Genomic DNA, 19,256 nt, shown 5'->3' on the forward strand with positions numbered 1-19,256 from the left:
GCAGTGTTTAGCCAAGTTTCGAACAAAGGGGTGGAAAGTTCTATAGCATACGCTTCTCAGTCACTGTCTCCTGCAGAGGAAAAGTTCTCAGTAATTGAGAAGGAAATGTTGGCTGCAGTTTGGACCATGGAGGAATTCAGGCAGTACGTATGCAGTTGCAGGTTGGTAGACCTGGCATCCTTGGCGTGGATTCCCTGTCTTGTTGCCTCTACCTCCTGTCCTTTTTGCAGTGTGTTGGATTTTGTTTTTTCTGGTCTAGATGTTTTGGGCACTTTGCCACTGCTGATCAGTGTCAAAGTGCAAGTGCTCCCTTTGTAAATTGTACATACGGATTGATATTTCCATTATTGGCTTGCTTGACTTACTACTAAGTCCCTAGTACAGTGCACTCTGAGTGCCCAGGGCCTGTAAGTCAAATGCTGCTAGTGAGCCTGCAGCACTGATTGTGCCACCCACATAAGCAGGCTTTCAAAGAGGGTCTCAAACCTGCCATTGCAGGGTCTGCATGCAGTCTTTACTGCCATGCCGACCTGGCCAGTGCACCCACTCGCCATGCCCTAACCTTCCCTTTTATTACATGTAAGTCACCCCTAAGGTAGGCCCAAGGTATACCCCTGTGGACAGGGTGCAGTGTATGTGAAAGGTAGGGTATGTACTAATGTGTGAGTCATGTCCTGATATTGAAATACAGTGAATTTTGTTTTTCACTATGGAAAGGCTATCTGTCCCATAGGATAGAATGGGAGTTTATTTATAACATCTTATAAGTATAATTTCCCACTGGGACAGGATTGAAAGGTGAAGTTGGGTATCTCTGAACTCAGAATATAAAAATGCATCTTTTAGTAAAGATGATTTTTATATTGTGTGTTTGAAAATACCACTTTTAGAAAGTGGGTATTTTCTTGCTTTGCCATCCTGTGTGCCTCTGCTGGTTTGTGGATTGACTGTCTGGTTTTGGAGTGACAGGGGCTGGGCCGCTGAGGTGTGTCCTGCCATTCCTGGATTAATCAGGGCTGGGCTGAATAGACCTGGGCTGCATTTAGATTAGTGGGAGGAGATTTCCCTGCACCTGAATAGGCCTGGGCTGCCTTGGGCAATGCTGTTTCCACCTCCTGACGGGAAGCTGGGCCAGAATGGACAGAACTAGTTTTGACTGAGCATAGAGCCCCTCTGCCAAAAGAGAACAAAGCGAAATGCAGGATAAATATTGGGGCCCAGACCCCAGAACTTTAGATAACTTCTGGACTCAAGAGGAACCTCTGCTAAGGAGAAGAGCTAGAGAGACTGAAGGAGAAGTACTGCCCCTTTGCTGTGTGCTGTGTGGGGTTGGCCTGCAATGGCTGTTTCTGCCAAGGAGAGGACAAAGACTTTGCTGTGTAGTGCGTATCCTGCTTGAAGAAGATCTCCAAGGGCTTGAAGTAGAGGTTGCCTCCTGTTCTAAAGTCTCAGAGATACAAAGACTTCCCCACCAGCTCCACTGAACTCCCTTGCTGGGAGTTCTGACCTGCCAAGAGGTGCCTGTTCCTGTGTTGGGCCTCTGGAGGTTGTCTTGCTGCTGGGAGCTGAAAAACGTGAAGCAACTGAGGAAGTGTGATGCATCCGCACCTGTTTTCGACACAATATCGCTGTGCATGAAGAATTTCCACGCATCGCCGTTGTGCCCCTGAAGAAATTAACGCAGCACCTGCCTGTGGCTGGAGAAACTGCCACACGCCGAATCTCGTGCACTGCTCGCCAAAGTCCGACTCCGACACAGGCCCTGTGTGCGGCTGCAAGAATAGACGCTTCCCAGACTCCCTGACTCCTGACACATCGCACTGGGGTGCCAAGTCTACAACAGCACCAGGGCCGCATTTAGAAACCAGCGTAACACCTCCCCGCACAGTAAGAAACAGATGCATCACCGCCTCTCCAGTAAGAAACCGATGCATCACCTCCCCTGCGTGGCAGTAAGGAACCAACGCATCACCACCCCTGGAGCAAGGAACTGACGCATCACCTTCCCTGCACATAAGGCACCAACGCATCACCTTCTCTGCGTCTGTTTTTGCTTATGATTTTGACTCATCCAAGGAACTTTGTGTTGAAAGTGTCACATCTATATTTTGCTATGAACAGAACTGTTTTTACCTTTTAAAAGTCATATCTTATTAACTGTATGTTGGATTTTTGTCGTTTTGTTCTTTTTTGGTTTAGATAAAGTTTGCTTATTTTTCTAAACTGGTGTGTTGTTCATTTGTAGTGTTTTCACTGTGTTACTGTATGTTTGCACAAATGCTTTACGCACTGCCTCTGAGATAAGCCTGTCTGCTCATGCCAAGCTACCAAAAGGGTGAGCAGGGGGTTTCTAAGGGCGTAACTCCCTTACCCTGACTAGAAGCAAGGGTCCCTATTTGGACAAATGTGCAAACCATTGCCAACTAGAGACACCCATTTCTAACACAGGTTCAAACTCCGTACCAACCATAAACCATTGGGGAAAGTACTCATATCTAATGGAATAATGAGGGCCACACAACGTATAATGAGGATGACTTTGAGATTGTTAGATTTCACATACAATGTTAATATTTACCTGGAGAAAAGAACGGGATATCAGACTGTTTAAGCGTTCTCCTTTACTATTGTGCGATCATATCTGTAATGAGTGGGATAATTACAGGGTGGCCCTGGTGATGGTATGGTGATGGTAAAGTGGCAATACTGATTGAGGATTTGAAAGCTGGTTACGAAGGGGATGAAATCTTAAAGATAGTAAAACAATTTATTACTTAGGGTGGACAGACATAAGCAAGTTGCATGAAGAATGTAAGAAGTTGTGGTAAATTAAAGATGAATCGTTCCTTAGTGATGAGGGTTATATTCTCAGAGATGATAGGCTGATACCTTGTAAAGGGTTGAGACAAAGGATGCTAGAGTTAAACCATGAGGGACCACTTGTGATTGTGAAACTCAAAAGAAGAGTGAAGTTGTCTTATTGGTGGCCAGGCATTTATGTGGACATGGAGATATTTGGGGGGAATTGTCAAGTTTGTGCTAGCTCGGACAAGGCACAGTCGGTATTTTCAGCAACCACATGGGAATAGAGAATGTCCAAAGAATGCTTGGGAAGACTTAAGCATATAGCTAAGAAACAGAGAGGGGGAGAAGAAAAAAGGGAACTTGTCCACCTTCCCAGACGATCAGTAAATACAACAAACAAGAATTAGTTTGCTACCTACTAGACAAAATGTTAGAAGATTAGATTCTCGGAATCTTAGTGGCAAGTGTACCCTGGAACCCCCGTTGTGTTTTTAAAGAACCCTCACTCACCAACCTAGTTGGTGACATGCTTCATCATCGGGTTCCCACCCTGGTTGCGAATGGTTCAAGGGTGTGCAGCAACACCTGATTACAGCGAAGCTGGCTTTTTGTGATTGTGACAGTGTATGTGGTGATGTGTGATTTAAAATTGGCTCAGGAACTCCTAATATATGTAGTGATTTTAATGATGGAGGTCCTGGTCAAATTTTAAAAACAGTCATGGATCTTTATGAGACTTTACTTGATCTCAACTATCCTCAATGTGGTCAACATGTTTTAGCCATCTAACTGAGTGCCTCAGTGGGTCAATATGGCTTTTGTCAGGACCTGAAACAATTACAGCATGCACTATAAGGTATGCAAATGAAGGTTTGTACTTACAAACCCTTCAACAAGAAGAAAAAGTCACCTCTTGCAACAGTTCCTACAAAGGAAAATCCTGAGAAAACATATATGTTATGTAGGTAGTCATACCTTGAGGCTGCATGCATCTTTTGAATTACCAACCATAAAAGAACCATGCACAAACTTTTCCTCATGCAAGTGTATATCTTATAATTGATTCACACCCCCACTGTCATTTGTAGGGTCACATTTTCACAAATTCTGTGTCTTCAAATGGAGTATTAGTCCATATTTAGATGACGATGCACACAAGTCAGGTGCAATAGACAAAGGTGTTTAAAGGTGCATCTCACTCTTGTGGGAACACACTGAAAATACGTAAAGCCAAATGCAATCCACACTGGAACATGCATGTGTGGGAATTCATTCACATGAAACGTGGATAAACACAAACCAACTCATAATATGGTAGTCGATCGCTACATAAGATGCTCTGAGGGGTTGGACCTTGTAGTCACACTCTTAAACCATGAAAAATGTGCTATGTAATATTTGGTTTTTAAAGATAAACTAAGTACTGGTATTATCTTAAATGAGGCTACCCTTGTATACTCCTCACTTACTTCATCAAGATGTCTCACCCTCCGGTCCTCCTCATGAGCCCCGCATCTTGTGTGGATCTGAGGATTCTGCCATTAAGTTCTCCCTTTTCAGATTCTCCCCGCTTCCAGGCTAGGTGTCGTAGAGGACGCTCATTGGCAGGTTTGCTAGCTTCATGAGTTCACTTTTGCTCACTACCCACTAATTAGTATTTACTGACGCTGTCAAATGAGTAATCGTGCTTTTAGATACCGCCCCCAGGGCGCATCTGCAATTTTAATGTGGAGTAATATCGCAAGTCATGGCAAGCTGAGTGTCCAACTGGTAGCTATGGAAACACGGACGCGCGTGCCATCTTTTCCAATTGAGTTTGTTGGATTCCAGCGTGAGTCTGCTGATTGAGCCTGTCTTCCAATTGCTAGCACGTCCCACTCGGAACCATGGTAATGTGGAGTGGCATGGCGTAATTTCTAGTTAAATCACTTTCTCTGTAACACGTGCTGGCTGACTGTGTGTGTCTTCCAAGAAAGGGGGTAAGAACGCCAGTCCACATCTTCCTACCATCTCATGTCATATATTCGATTATCTCTGTATTCTTGCTCTATATATGAAAAGTGGCTGGTCATCTCAGAGCGAAGAGGGGATCGCTAGCAATACATCCTGCTCTCCAGTGGCGACCGTCAGTGCGACTGAGTATTTGCATCTTATTGGAAGGTGCTATAATACTCTGATTGGATTTTTGTGACTCAGGAGTCACCAGAAGGTGGACGCTTCTTGCAGTCTGTTACTGTAAAATGAAGTCAAAAACCCTGATCTGCAATTTGCATCCCACATGTTATTAGGGATCATCAGGGACCCTTAACTACAAAACAGTTCTAAGGGATATTGTAATTTAATCTCGTTTTTTGGGTTGACATTTGGTAAATACATCCTTGTTCTTTCTCATAAAGACGTTTTTCTAGATTGTCCATGGTCTTCTCTATTTGTTAAATGATGACCCAGGTCATGTTTTTGGGTGTGTGTCCTTGGGCCAAGAAATGATCAGTCAGTTTTGTGGCATTCCGCTTGCATCTCACATTGCTCCTGTGTTTGCTGATCTGGGTTTTTACTTTTGTGGTGGTCATCCCAACGTATCTGAGACCAAAGGTACAAGTCATCAGATATACCACATTCATTGAGTTGGATTTAAGCATAGACATTTTGGGACCCATTTTGGATGAGTGGGGTGTATCCAGACAAGTAATTGCGATCATCGACAGCTATTTCAAATGGCCAGAGATTGAAGTAACTGAAGTGACCGATACTAGTGCTATAATTTTCTTCCTGGAGAAGATGTTTTTGAGAGAGGGCATTCCTAAATCCATTTTAAGTGACAATGCACCACAGTTCTCTTCAGAGAAGCATGAAGAATTCTTAACTAGGAATAGAATTAAGAGGAAGAAAACTACTGTTTATCATCCTGCTGGTAATGGTGTTGTAGAACGTTTCAATAGGGTGATAATGGGAAGTGTACAGGCGATCATCAATGCTGGCAGGGATTGGGTGAAGGAATTAAGGAGTACTATTTGGGCCTACATGATCACAACCACATCAACGGGCTATAGTTCTTTTAGAATTCTGTGAGGTAAGGAGCCATTTATGAAAAACAACATGGTTTTTAAAAGCATGAAACTTTGAAGCAAATGATGTACTTCTGTAGTGAAAAGCAGCTTATTGAATATGCAAAAGATGTACAAAGCGTATTACAACAGGAGACATGAAGTGAGAGAAGTGTATTTGTGTATCAGGAGATTGGGTAAGAGTGAAATTGTCCCATAGACCAAATAAAGGTTGTAGCAAATTTTCAGAGCCACTGCAAGGTGTAAATGTCTGCCTTGCTGAGCAGAAAGAAGGTTTGGCATTATTGCAGGATGTTCAGGTGCAATAAGGTTCTTAATTGGCAGACTACCAAAGGAAGCAATAAGCATTCCAAATTCTGGGGTATTGCTGATGATGAACCTCATAAAGGGGAGTTTGCATCTACAGGAGGAACGAATGCAGAGATCGAGAATGCTCATATTACTGAAGCTAGTGAGTCAAGTGGTGAAAGAATGACTACACGTGTTGGAAGAGCAGTATTGTTACCTAAGAAGTTCAGTAATTTTGTAATGGAATAGTGCACTTCCATAGGTCTAAGATTGCCTGGTGATATGTATGTATGGGATAGTGTAATACAAATGCATATCAGTATGCACCAGTTAGGTATGGATTCATGTTCTAAGTATGAATCATGTACTACGTATGGTGCTCTTGAAGTTTTTTTATCTAAGGGACATGGGGCTGTTGCTGCTTTTGGTAAAGCAGCACCAGCTTTTATGTGTAGCTTATTTCTCCTTTATTTATTATCTATTCATTTATTGTTAGTTTGGAGTTGTTATGATTAAGAAGGGGAGATGTGGTATCTAGGTTACCTGTTTCTTGGTAACCTGATACCACAAGTTCTGGAATGTTAGATTGTGTGAGAGTGGGTGGTGACAGTTAGAAGGAGATAACAGAGGTGTTGGTTACCATTTGCTGGCTCTCCAATAAACCTTCGATCAATTCCATGTGTACGAGTCATCCTTACAGCTCCGAGAGGCCTTTGTGTTGTTTAATTAGAACATTCTGCCCTCATGGGGCGGAATGTTCTAATAGCTTTAATTCCCACCATAGCTGGGCTATACCGGCCATTGAAGGCCTGCTCCCTTTTTAGAGGCCCTCTCCTTACTCTTGGCCTTTAACGCTGTTTCGGGACTTCAATGGCCAGTATAACCCGGGCTATAAAGATATAGTAGTGCCCTCATAAACTTCTGTTTCCATCTCTATACCAATTGTAGTGTCTTGCTCACTCTGCTGCCCTCTAGTCATTTTCCCAGTTCTTTCTAGTACCATTTATTGCCCTTCTATCTCCTTCTAGTGCCCTCCCACCTCCTTCCAATTTGCTTTCTTCCAGTTGTCCTTTTGACCCCTCTCCCATCTTCCTAATGGGCCTCTGTGATATTGTGGCAGCATCTGGAAACAACACTGCCTTCCTCCAACCAACAAAACATAAACTTATGAACAGAAATGTCTAAAGAAAAGTGAAAGCCCAAGACCCATTGGGTGTCCTCACAATCAGGTGACAGTGAGTGAGGACTAGCGCTTTCACATAATCCTACAGTCCTATAGGGGGCTTAACTGTAGTTTCCAAATAATTACTTCAGCACTGCTACCTCTGAGAGGGTGACGTCATGGTGGACCTGATGGTGTTCATTGGCTCCCTAGACGGGCCTGCGGATGGTGGCATAGACGGTTCATACCCAAGGTCACTTGGGAGACAGGAGGTATCTTCAAGAAAACCTCTTGGGATTTGGCTCTGTGGGATGGAGACTTCAAACCTCCCCCTGTATAACAGGTTTGGGGATTAGATTTTTTTTTTTTTTTTTTAACAACAGATTTTATTTGTCATTTGCACATTGGAAGCAGGGCTCTGTAACCCAGAGACTACTGCCACATAGAAATACACAGTAACACATCGCAAAGGACATTTTTCAGAGGAAAAGAACGTAACTCCCAAACAAAAGAAAGCATACATCTAAGGTGTGAACTCGGATCCCCCACGCCCCCACCCACCCCACGAGTTGCGCTCGACTCCCTACAAACCACAGACCAACCCACACCCAGTGATCACAGAAAAAAAACAGGAATGACAAGCTATCTGCCCCAGCAGGGGCCCACCGCACCCGGAACCCCCTCGCCCACCCGTGACTTCCGACGGTGCACACTCCAACATAGTATGGCTACCCAACCCCCACCGGGAGATCATCAGCCGCCACAGGGGGCTTCAACCACAGGCCCCGGTAGTCCGCCCACCTCTTCCAGATCTTATAGTGCTTTCGCGGACAACCCCGGGCCACAAAAATGGGTTGTTCCAGCCCCATACAAAAGTCAAGGCCATTCTTCCAGGCGGCCACCGAGGGGGCCCGCTCAGCTTTCCACATCCTGGCAATGTCCCGTTTCGCCAATGTAAGACCCAGTAGCATGAGGTGCCGCTTATAGAGATTACCCCCGATGCCATCCATGACATGCAACAACGCAAGCTGTGGCGTGCGCTGGAGCAGCCACCCAAGAACCTCGGACAAACAAGAAAAAAACCCCCTCCAGAAGCCATCCAGCGACGAACAGTGCCAAACCGTATGAAGGAAAGTACCCTCCGCCCCGCCAAATCTGAGGCATTCCGGTGAGGCTATCAGGCCCGCACGGTACAGGCACGCCCGAGTATAATACACCCGATGTAGGTATTTGAATTGTACCAGGTGGAGGCGCATTGCTATGGCCGCACCCCGTGGGGCAGCCAGAGCCTCCCTCCAATCCTCCTCCTCCAACGAGCCTACATCCTCCTCCCATGCCGTCCGCAATCTATCCAAGGTGGCCGCGCTATGTATAACCAGTGACTGGTAGATCTGCAAAATCTTCTTAACCGTGAGATCCCCCATAAAGACTTTCGCCTCCAGTGGACTGAACTCGGGAATATCCTCCAGGCCCACCAGGCTAGGAGCCAGTGCATGGCGGAACTGGAGGTAGCGAAAGAATTGTGTCCGGGGCATACCAAACTCCTCCTGCAGATCCTGGAACGACTTGAGGGAGCCACCCCTCATCACATCCCCCACAGTAGATACACCGATATCATCCCAGCCGCCGAACCCCTGTAGCGCCGCCAACTCCGGCAATCGTCCATTGTGCCAAAGAGGAGTCTCCCTCGTCAACCTATTCCACCACCCCATTCTCTTCAGAGATTGTCGCCATACCTGGAAGACCACCCTGGACACCTGCGGCAGCGAGCCCCGCAGTGCCGGGGAGTATAGTATTGTGTTGAGAGTATGTTGTCCCATGAGGTGTCTCTCCAGCGCGTATGCCGGGTCCCCCCGATCGCCATACCACCACTCATTGAGGACCAGGAGGTGCGAAGCCTGATAATATGAGAGTATGTCAGCGGCCGCCAGCCCACCACAATAGGTGGACAGGAAGCACGTGCGTAACGCCACCCGCACCGCCCCTTGACCCCACAGAAACCGGCCCAGCACTGAATTCACCGTTCGAAACCAGCTGTTCGCTATCGGGTAGGGGTGATTTTGAAGCTGATACAACAGCCGAGGGAGTGCCACCATTTTAAAGATCGCCGATCTACCGTATATTGTCAACGGCATACGGGACCAAGTCGTAATGTCCTCACGGACGCGTTCCCAAACCGGTGCTACATTACGGCCCCAGGAAGTCTCCGGCACCTCAGACAGATACACACCCAGGTATTTGAGTCCTCCATCGGCCATGTGGAGCGCGGACGCCCATTCTCCCACCCCACCCCGCCCCCCAGGACCCACAGGGTGGACTTATTGGGATTCATAAAGAGCCCAGACGTTTCTCCAAAGATTCGCATTATGTCCAATATTCGAGGTCTCGACCTGTCCAACGCCATGAGAAAAAATAGGACATCATCGGCATACAGGGCTATCCTGTCAGATAGTCCAGGGGCCCATTCAAACCCCTGTAGCTGCGCATCTATACGTACCCACGCTGCCAAGGGCTCCATGGCAATGGCAAACAGGTAGGGCGACAGGGGGCACCCCTGTCTCGTACCCCGTCCAATAGGGAAGCTAGAAGATCGGGCCCCCGCCACCCGGACCGAAGCCGACAGGTCAGTGTACAGGAGTTTCACGTAGGACAGAAACCGGGGGCCCAGGTTAAGGCGGTGGAGCAAGGCGAACAGGTACGTCCAGCGGGATTAGATTTGTTTGATGTTATATTTTTCTTGAAATTAGATTGTGCCATTTGTGGGCATGTTCATTACATACATTTAGATATAAATGGTAGCCAAAAATCCTCCTAATTGTTGATTAAATGCTAAACCTCAATGGGTCGGGAGAATGACCTCCCTATGGCAGTGGTAACTGCTCCAATGGAGGGGATTAGCATTTCCTCCACAAACCAATTCATTTTTCATTACCACCCAAATCCTAATGTTATTCATAGTTTCCCTCCAGGGGGTCTGTTCTTCAGGAGGCCAGTGTCACAATAATGTTACCTCTTATTTTGCCTGCCTAACTTTTTAACTATCTTTTGAGTATTTTTCAGACGCTTTAAACTCATGGTCTATAGGAACTAATGATTGTTTCTGTTGGTCAAGAAGACATTACTGCGGCAGCATCATTTCTCCTCTGAAAACAACGAGGAGCATCACAAATCCTTTGCACAACACTGATCAACATGCCTGCAGTGAGGGGTTTGCACACTTACCGGCTTCGAATTACATGGTGAGAGACCAATTTTCTAGATTCTAGGAAATCCTAGTTAAGCAACGACCTCTGTTTTGCTACAATAATACATATTAAGCAAAAATCAGCTTCATCTCCACTTTCTCTGTTACATCTAAGGGGGCATATAGGTATTGTTGAATGCCTTCTAGGTTCACATCAGCAGCTGCTACATTCCAAAGCATTATACAGCATATTTTGAAAGACGTTCTCATAGTGCATGTTTTCATATCAATTTTCTAGTTCATGGTGAGGGGGAGGAGGAACCTAATAAGAACTTTAGAAATGCTTGTAGAGTTTGGGAGATACAGGAGCTCACTCTAAAGAAAGAAACATGTCAAATGTGATTGGGTTTGGGATAAGCTATCTTGGCCACATCATTTTCCAGGAGGAAATAAAACACAAACATTATTTAATCATGGCAGTAAAGATGGCACTGGTTCCTAGTGATAAGGAGCAGCTCAAATAATTCCTAGATCTTGCATAATACTGTTTCAAATTTATAAAACCTGTTGCTGAATTGTAGACCCTTTGGAAACTATGGTTAAAAAGAATGCCCATTTTATTGGGATGAGGAATACTAGAAGGCATTTAACTCTATGAGGAAAAAAACTCTTCAGCCCCTAATTTAGAATGTTTAGATGTTGGGAGAAAGACTCTCCCGACCACAGATATAAACATAAGAAGGTTAGGGCTGACACTATCTCAAATGGTGAATAAGGAAGAGTTAATTGAGAGTTCTGGCTCTAGCACTCTAAAAGACACTGCACATAATTATTTTGTAGTGGTTACTGGGCAGTAAATTGTTTCAGATCTTTCTTAGGGAAAACACAGTACACTTGTAGCACTGGCCACAAGCCCTTCATTCATGCTTTCACTACTAAACGTTCAGAAAGGCCGACCCCTAGAATTTACACATGGATGTTGGGGCTAGAAGTCTATAACTTTGTCATGGAATACTTACCTGCACTGAGGAATATGGTTACCAATTGTGTATCTCGCTTACCAGTGAAAGATACAGAAAAGGAGAGTAGCACAATTGATGATGTAGCTCTGAATATGAGGCAAGAAAGTTTTACCAAACATGAGTGGGATGTGGATTATGCGGGGGATGATAGGTACATTTATCAAAATCAACCAGTGTATAGTAGATGATTGACCTAAGAAAAAAGATTTGGAAAATCAACTCAAACAATATTGGGATGAGAGAGATGAATTATGTTTGTATGAAGGAACCTTGCTGAGAGTTAAGATAATAGTAGCCCCTTTAATAATAATGTATGGTGGGAAAAGGTATCCATAGTGGAGCCACAGTGGAATTGGAAAAACATAGTGCAGAAGATATGGAAGCACCAAGCAACTTATGAGGAAAAGTATAGCAAAGACCACACTATGGAAAAAGACATCCGGAGTTTGGGTCTACATAGACCAGAGCAAAAACAGGCCAAAAGGATCAATGTTTCAGATGATCAACACATTGTGGTATTTATGTAATTATATGGAGAAGATATGCAAATCCAAGCTCTGTGATCCTTATTTGTCAAGGGCCAATGGCTAATCCTAACAAGACAGCACGGAATAGACCACTGAGTAATTAGAGCTAGGACGAGGAGGGCAACCAAAATTCCTACCTGTTGTAAGGACTACCAACTTTGCAAATTTACCCGAATCATCTCAATATCAAGTGTTTTATATATTACCTCCGTAGAGGAGGAGATATACTCAAATAGGTAATGTTACTTACCCTATTTTGAATTCTTCTTTCCCTTCCCTTTCCCCCTGACCCTTTGGTTTACTCCATGATATGTTGCCGGAGACAATGTAGGAGATCCTACTGCATGCGGACAGTTAGAGAAACAGATGGTGATTTTTCTGACAAGAGCTGTTGGGTGTTGCTGGTATTCCTTGCATGTTCAAAAGAACTCTTCACTTGCCTCACATAAGTTGCTTTTTACTGGTCAAATAGAGTGTGGGGTCCTCATGTGGAAGGAAATGCCCTCATCACCATTGATATGCTCTCATAAGTGGTTCATCTAATACTGACCAGCTCATTCTATGAAGTTAACAAAAGACAGACACACAGAAGTTTACTCAAGCTGCTATGTGCATACAAGAGTAATGTGTTACTGTGCAGTGACTAGTGTAGTCACTGCAAGTGCATCAGCCCTATGGTATTGAAAAAAACATCCATCTACAACAGTACATTTGATATCTCCTAAACACATCCAAGTCAAATATGTTTTATAAATTTTTTGAGTGTGGGTCATTTCCACTTCTTCCTTTCTGACGTCCTTCTAATACTACTCCAATTTGTCACTCCTCTTCTGCTAAACTCCTGAAATGCCCTTTGCAATGTGATTTGCTCTTTTCCAATTCATTTTACCTGAAAATGGGGGACCCAGTAGTGCAGCAAAGCAATTGACCATCATGGTGAGCCCCACAGCACTGGTCGTCCTCTCAGTGGTCACCAGATCGGGCAGTGTAGTATAAAACAAAGGTGCAAAGGCACCAGTGTTAAGGCCATAGAAGAGCCCAAGGGCCATGGTGCCCTGGAAGGTGCTGCCAAGGGGCAAGAGGAGCATACTGAGACCAGTTATTGAGGCCCACAGAGCCGAAAGCTGCAGCGATGAAAGTAGCTTGAGGTCAGCAAACCAGCCTGATAGGGGGCGAGCGCACATGTCTGCTAGACTTGTTGCAGACATGAGAAAGGCTGCCTCATAGCTGCTGAGGCCCAGGTCCTTCCCGTGTGACACCAGGTGGACATAAACCATGAAGGTACCGGTAGCGAAGAGAAACGTGCCCAATTGAAACATCACAAAGCCACGGTTCCGGTACAGACTGAAGTTCAGGTCAGAGGTCAACTTGTGCAAGAACAAAGCACATTTGGTGCGCTCTTCTGCTTCTCCGTGGCCATGGTGGTGGTCTTGCCTCAGTCGGACAGGCCGAAGTAGAGCCCCACAGATGCACAGGTTAAACTCTATCGCTGAGAGGATGAGGAGTGCCCCTCGCCAGCTGTAGGTGTCAATGAGAACTTGGAAGAGTGGTGAGAAGAAGATGGCGGAGAAGCCATTTCCAGTGAGGGCCAAGCCCAGCGCTAGGCCCCTTCGGCGGAGGAAGTGCTTTGGGATGGCGCCCATGGTTGATGAATATACCAGAGCCCAACCGAAGCCTGAGAGGGAAGAAAACAAAGATTGTTATCATCTGCCTCCGTTATAACACACCCACCACTGGTGTCATGTTCCTTCCCTCATTGTGCTTCCTCAGTGTAGTCCAATTAGGTCCCTGAGGAATCGCCTTCACACATAGATGCACAGGTGCGCACACACACATACAAACAAACAAATACAATCTTCTAAGGCATACCTAGTTATAGAATCCTGTAGAAATCAGAAGATCCAGGACAGAGAAATTAAGAATAACTTTTTGAAGACCCTGGCACCAAAAACAATGGAAAATATACATTACATTAAAGAGCAAATAAAGTGGAATGATGATGGCAAGAAAACTGAAGCAGCATGAGACAGGGAGGGAAGAGTGCGGAGAAAAAGGAAATGGAAAAATATGCATGACAATCGACTAATTAATGTGAAACAGCCTTTATAATGCTGTCTTCACCATGCAATGTGTATACCACGCAATGTGTTTATCATGCAATGCCTTTACCGCACAGGTACATTTTTGTGCCTTTACCACACATGGTAAGTATTGTTAAGGTAACAATATAAATAAATAAATATTATGCTCCAATGAGGGAAGTACTATCTGCCTTCAAATACAAGCCCCCAGGCAGAACACTATCAAAGTGAAGCGGGCACTGAGGAAAGCCGCAAGGCTGAAACGCGTCTGCCCAGCGTTTCACCATTTTAACAGGACTTTGAACTGGGAAACCTTTGCAATAAATCCATCTTCTCCACTGAGCATGTGTCGGACCCGTTTCTTTGAAGTGGGATTGGACTCGATGTTGTACCGGTAGCAGGCACCGTTTACCGACACGCCTTCTCGGTCAGGAGCACGCGCTCGGCTTGCATCAGTTTTGGTTAGGTGTTTGGAAGACACAAGCGCGTGCCCCCCCAGCTGGTTTCAGATACTCACCTGAGCAAGGGACCACACGGGGAGAGAAGAAGTAGCAGTATGCTGCTTTAAGGTGGTTGAAAATGGAGATAACATCATTGCACCCTGCCTTGACTGCCGGAGGATGATTGCAACACGCAGCCAGCAATGGGACACCACCTGGTGTATGAAAAAGCAGATCACTGTATCTGCAATCACAGCGTGGGACATGAAAACCCGAGACGGATCACAGCAGGAGTGGCGGAGTCAAAGACTGAGAGAGGCGGGGTCAAGAGCATTATGCTCCAATGAGGGAAGTACTATCTGCCTTCAAATACAAGCCCCCAGGCAGAACACTATCAAAGTGAAGCGGGCACTGAGGAAAGCCGCAAGGCTGAAACGTGTCTGCCCAGCGTTTCACCATTTTAACAGGACTTTGAACTGGGAAACCTTTGCAATAAATCCATCTTCTCCACTGAGCATGTGTCGGACCCGTTTCTTTGAAGTGGGATTGGACTCGATGTTGTACCGGTAGCAGGCACCGTTTACCGACACGCCTTCTCGGTCAGGAGCACGCGCTCGGCTTGCATCAGTTTTGGTTAGTTGTTTGGAAGACACAAGCGCGTGCCCCCCCAGCTGGTTTCAGATACTCACCTGAGCAAGGGACCACAAGGGGTTAGAAGAAGTAGCAGTATGCTGCTTTAAGGTGGTTGAAAATGGAGATGACATCATTGCACCCTGCCTTGACTGCCGGAGGATGATTGCAACACGCAGCCAGCAATGGGACACCACCTGGTGTATGAAAAAGCAGATCACTGTATCTGCAATCACAGCGTGGGACATGAAAACCCGAGACGGATCACAGCAGGAGTGGCGGAGTCAAAGGCTGAGAGAGGCGGGGTCAAGAGCATTATGCTCCAATGAGGGAAGTACTATCTGCCTTCAAATACAAGCCCCCAGGCAGAACACTATCAAAGTGAAGCGGGCACTGAGGAAAGCCGCAAGGCTGAAACGCGTCTGCCCAGCGTTTCACCATTTTAACAGGACTTTGAACTGGGAAACCTTTGCAATAAATCCATCTTCTCCACTGAGCATGTGTCGGACCCGTTTCTTTGAAGTGGGATTGGACTCGATATATATATATATATATATATATATATATATATATATATATTACCTACTGGCGGTCGCCAGTAGGTAGTTATAGTTAGGACCCTGTTTCCATAGGAAAACCGCAACATTCTATTTGGAATAACTTTGGCGCCGGTCGACGAATCCTCGCGAAATTTTCAAAACTAATGGGGCGCTACGCTCCGCTCCTACCCTGAAAGTCTCGGGGGGGTTCGTCAAGCGGGGACTGAGATAAAAGGGGGGTCCCAAAACGCGTTTTTCCCATGCATTTTTCCATAGGACCTTTAGACACAGCTACAGCCCGAACGGCTGAACAGAGTTCCTTGAAATTTGACAGAGAGGTAGTCTACAGGTCAAGGAAGTGCCTTTTGTAGGTTTGGTGTAAATCTGTTCAGTAGATTCTGAGAAAATAGCCTTTAAATCAATATATATATCTGAGCCAGCTTACGGTGCGCTTACGGTGCGCTGATTGGCTGTTAGATCTTAGTAAACATTCGAATCGGTCGAAACCAGGAAGCGGCGGCCGCCATTTTCTCTCTCGCAGTCTGAGAGGGGGTTAAAAAACAAAGCCCAAAAACATGTAAAGGGGCTGTTTAGACAGCTCTTAAGCACCTAGCCATGTTGAGGGAGTCATCAAAGATCCCCCACGGCCAAAAACAGAATTTTAATTTTTTCGATAATTTCGCCGATTACGCTTACCGTACGCGTACGGTAAAAATTAATAAAAAAAAAAAAAATATCCATACTCTCCCCACCCCATGTGCAAATGGAGCCCGAAGGGCACCATTTGTGCATGGCATAACAGAACAAAGAAAAATTAAAATATTACCTTTCACAACGAAGCGCATCATATGTCCTCCATGTGCGCATGGTGCACGAAGCGCATCGTGCGTACATGGCCCATCTAGCATAACGTGGGCACGCGGTGCGCGCCCACGGAACGAACTGCGTTAAGTGGGCGCGCACGCCACGAATGGCGTAAAGTAACTTAGCATTTAAAAAAACGTACAAATTCACTGAAAAAACCATAGGTTTCACACACGTTATAGTTAGGAATTAGCATTTAAAATACCTTGCAAATTCATTGAAAAAACCATAGGTTTCACACATGTTATAGTTAGCTGGACATTTCACTCGTAAAAAACCAATGAAATTCCCCCGTTATAGTTAGTGCAGGCAACTATAACTCACGCGACCGCAATCCTCTGCTGATGACATATGTCTTTATGAAAAAAAAATATTTGTAATATATGTATAGCTAAAATTTAATGGAAGAAGACATGGGCAAATAAGTGTCTAAATACAGTATTAGCATCAGCAGAGGATTGCGGTCGCGTGAGTTATAGTTGCCTGCACTAACTATAACGGGGGAATTTCATTGGTTTTTTACGAGTGAAATGTCCAGCTAACTATAACATGTGTGAAACCTATGGTTTTTTCACTGAATTTGCAAGGTTTTTTAAATGCTAATTCCTAACTATAACGTGTGTGAAACCTATGGTTTTTTCAGTGAATATATATATATGCACTCAAGCTGAATTCTTCGTAAATGCGCTTATTTATTTTGCAACGGAGTGGGCCATCCGTTGCAAAATAAATAAGCGCATTTAAATCTAAAGAGTCCGTGGTTGCTGTCCTTGTTTTTCGTTCCACGAAGAATTCAGCTTGAGTGCATTCATTGAGGTTCGCTTCCTCACCACGGACCGCCATTGCGAGAGGCGGGGAAAAGGCGATTTTCGGTGCGGCCAGCACTGATGTTAAGGATATATATATATATATATATATATATAATCTACTGGCGGTCGCCAGTAGATAGTTATAGTTAGGACCGTGTTTCCATAGGAAATCTCAAAATTCTATTTTGAATAACTTTGGCGCCGGTTGACGAATCCTCGCGAAATTATCAAAACTAATGGGGCGCTCCGCTCAGCTCCTACCCTGAAAGTCTCGGGGGATTCGTCAAGCGGGGGCCGAGAAAAAAGGGGGGTCCCAAAACGCGTTTTCCCCATGCATTTTCCCATAGGACCTTTAGTCGAAGGTACAGCCCGAACGGCTGAGCAGAATTACTTGAAATTTGGCAAAGAGGTAGTCCTCAGGTCAGGGATGTGCCTTTTGCATATATTGAGTCAATCTGTTCAGTAGTTCCTGGGAAAATTGCAGTTAAAGTACATAAATATCTATAGCCGCGCACCGTGCGCGCACCGTGCGCGCACCCTAACGTGCGCGAGCGTAATTCTGATTGGTGGTTACATGTCAGTCAACGTTCGAATCGGTCGAAATCAGGAAGTGTCAGCCACCATTTTGTTTGTTTTGAGTGCGAGAGTGAAAAAGGAAGGTGGCGAACGTGAAAAGGGGGCAGGGTAGAGAGTTCCTGACCCCCTAGCCTTGTCCCTGAAGGACCACGAAGGCAGAAAAAAACATTTTAATTTTTTTTTTTTAAATCGCGAGTGCGCGCACGGTGAAAAACCATAAAAAAGAATTAAAAAAAGTTTTTAATACGTAGTTTATTGTAAAATAAATATATAATAAATATAATAATAAATACATAACTTAGCATTTAAAAAACCGTACAAATTCACTGAAAAAACCATAGGTTTCACACACGTTATAGTTAGGAATTAGCATTTACAAAACCTTGCAAATTCACTTAAAAAACCATAGGTTTCACACATGTTATAGTTAGGTGGACATTTCACTCGTAAAAAACCAATGAAATTCCCCCGTTATAGTTAGTTCAGATAACTATAACTCACGCGACCGCCACTCTATCAAAAGGATGATGTCATCAGTGATGTCATGAGTGATGCCACTGACCATGTCATGAGTGATGTAATATGTGACGTCATGAGCAGTGGATTGCGGGCGCGCGAGTTATAGTTATCTGAACTAACTATAACGGGGGAATTTCATTGGTTTTTTACTAGTGAAATGTCCACCTAACTATAACGTGTGAAACCTATGTTTTTTTAAGTGAATATATATATATATATATGAAAAAAGAAGCAAAAGCGTTCCCCCGTTTCCGGAGCCCCAGACTCTTCAGGGCGGCCTCACAGCATGGGCACGGAGCAGCCCATTAACTACACTGGACAGCAAAACAAGGTGAGGCCCAATATCGTAAAAGTGGCTTTATTTCCAAAGTAAACTGTAGCGCTTGCATCCATTCGTCTAACGTTTCGGCTGGTTGCCTTGATCACAAACTGGAGCATTTCGCCCAGGTGCGCTCGGGCGTGATTTAAACAATATTGTCATGTGACTGCAATCACCAAACTACTCATCCCACAGTGCATTGTGCAAGTTGTTACAATGTGCATTGGAAATCCAAGATGTTAAGTCCATACTGGTGATTTTATATAACACAAGCACTGTTGTTGTCATGGAACTCTTTGCACACAGTCAGGTCAGTTCTGCCCTTACCGCAAATATTCACAAAGTGCTTCACCTCTGGAAGGCAACTTTCACGGCACGATCATGGCAGGAAACTCCTGTCTGAATCCCTTCCACGCACTGTTTCCC

General features: G+C 44.9%; 1 protein-coding gene across 3 annotated transcripts in view; it reads right to left on the reverse strand.

Moving 5' to 3' along the window:
- Positions 1-19,256, reverse strand: part of LOC146782859 (monocarboxylate transporter 13-like) — a 146,376-nt gene that overhangs the window by 18,757 nt on the left and 108,363 nt on the right. For all 3 annotated transcript variants that reach the window (XM_085639756.1, XM_085639755.1, XM_085639754.1), the window contains exon 3: positions 12,943-13,728. In XM_085639756.1, the coding sequence (XP_085495882.1) occupies positions 12,943-13,728 (786 nt within the window). The remainder of the gene's footprint in view (positions 1-12,942; positions 13,729-19,256) is intronic.

This window comes from Triturus cristatus, chromosome 12 (assembly GCF_964204655.1).
Source record: "Triturus cristatus chromosome 12, aTriCri1.1, whole genome shotgun sequence".
Taxonomy (NCBI): domain Eukaryota; kingdom Metazoa; phylum Chordata; class Amphibia; order Caudata; family Salamandridae; genus Triturus; species Triturus cristatus.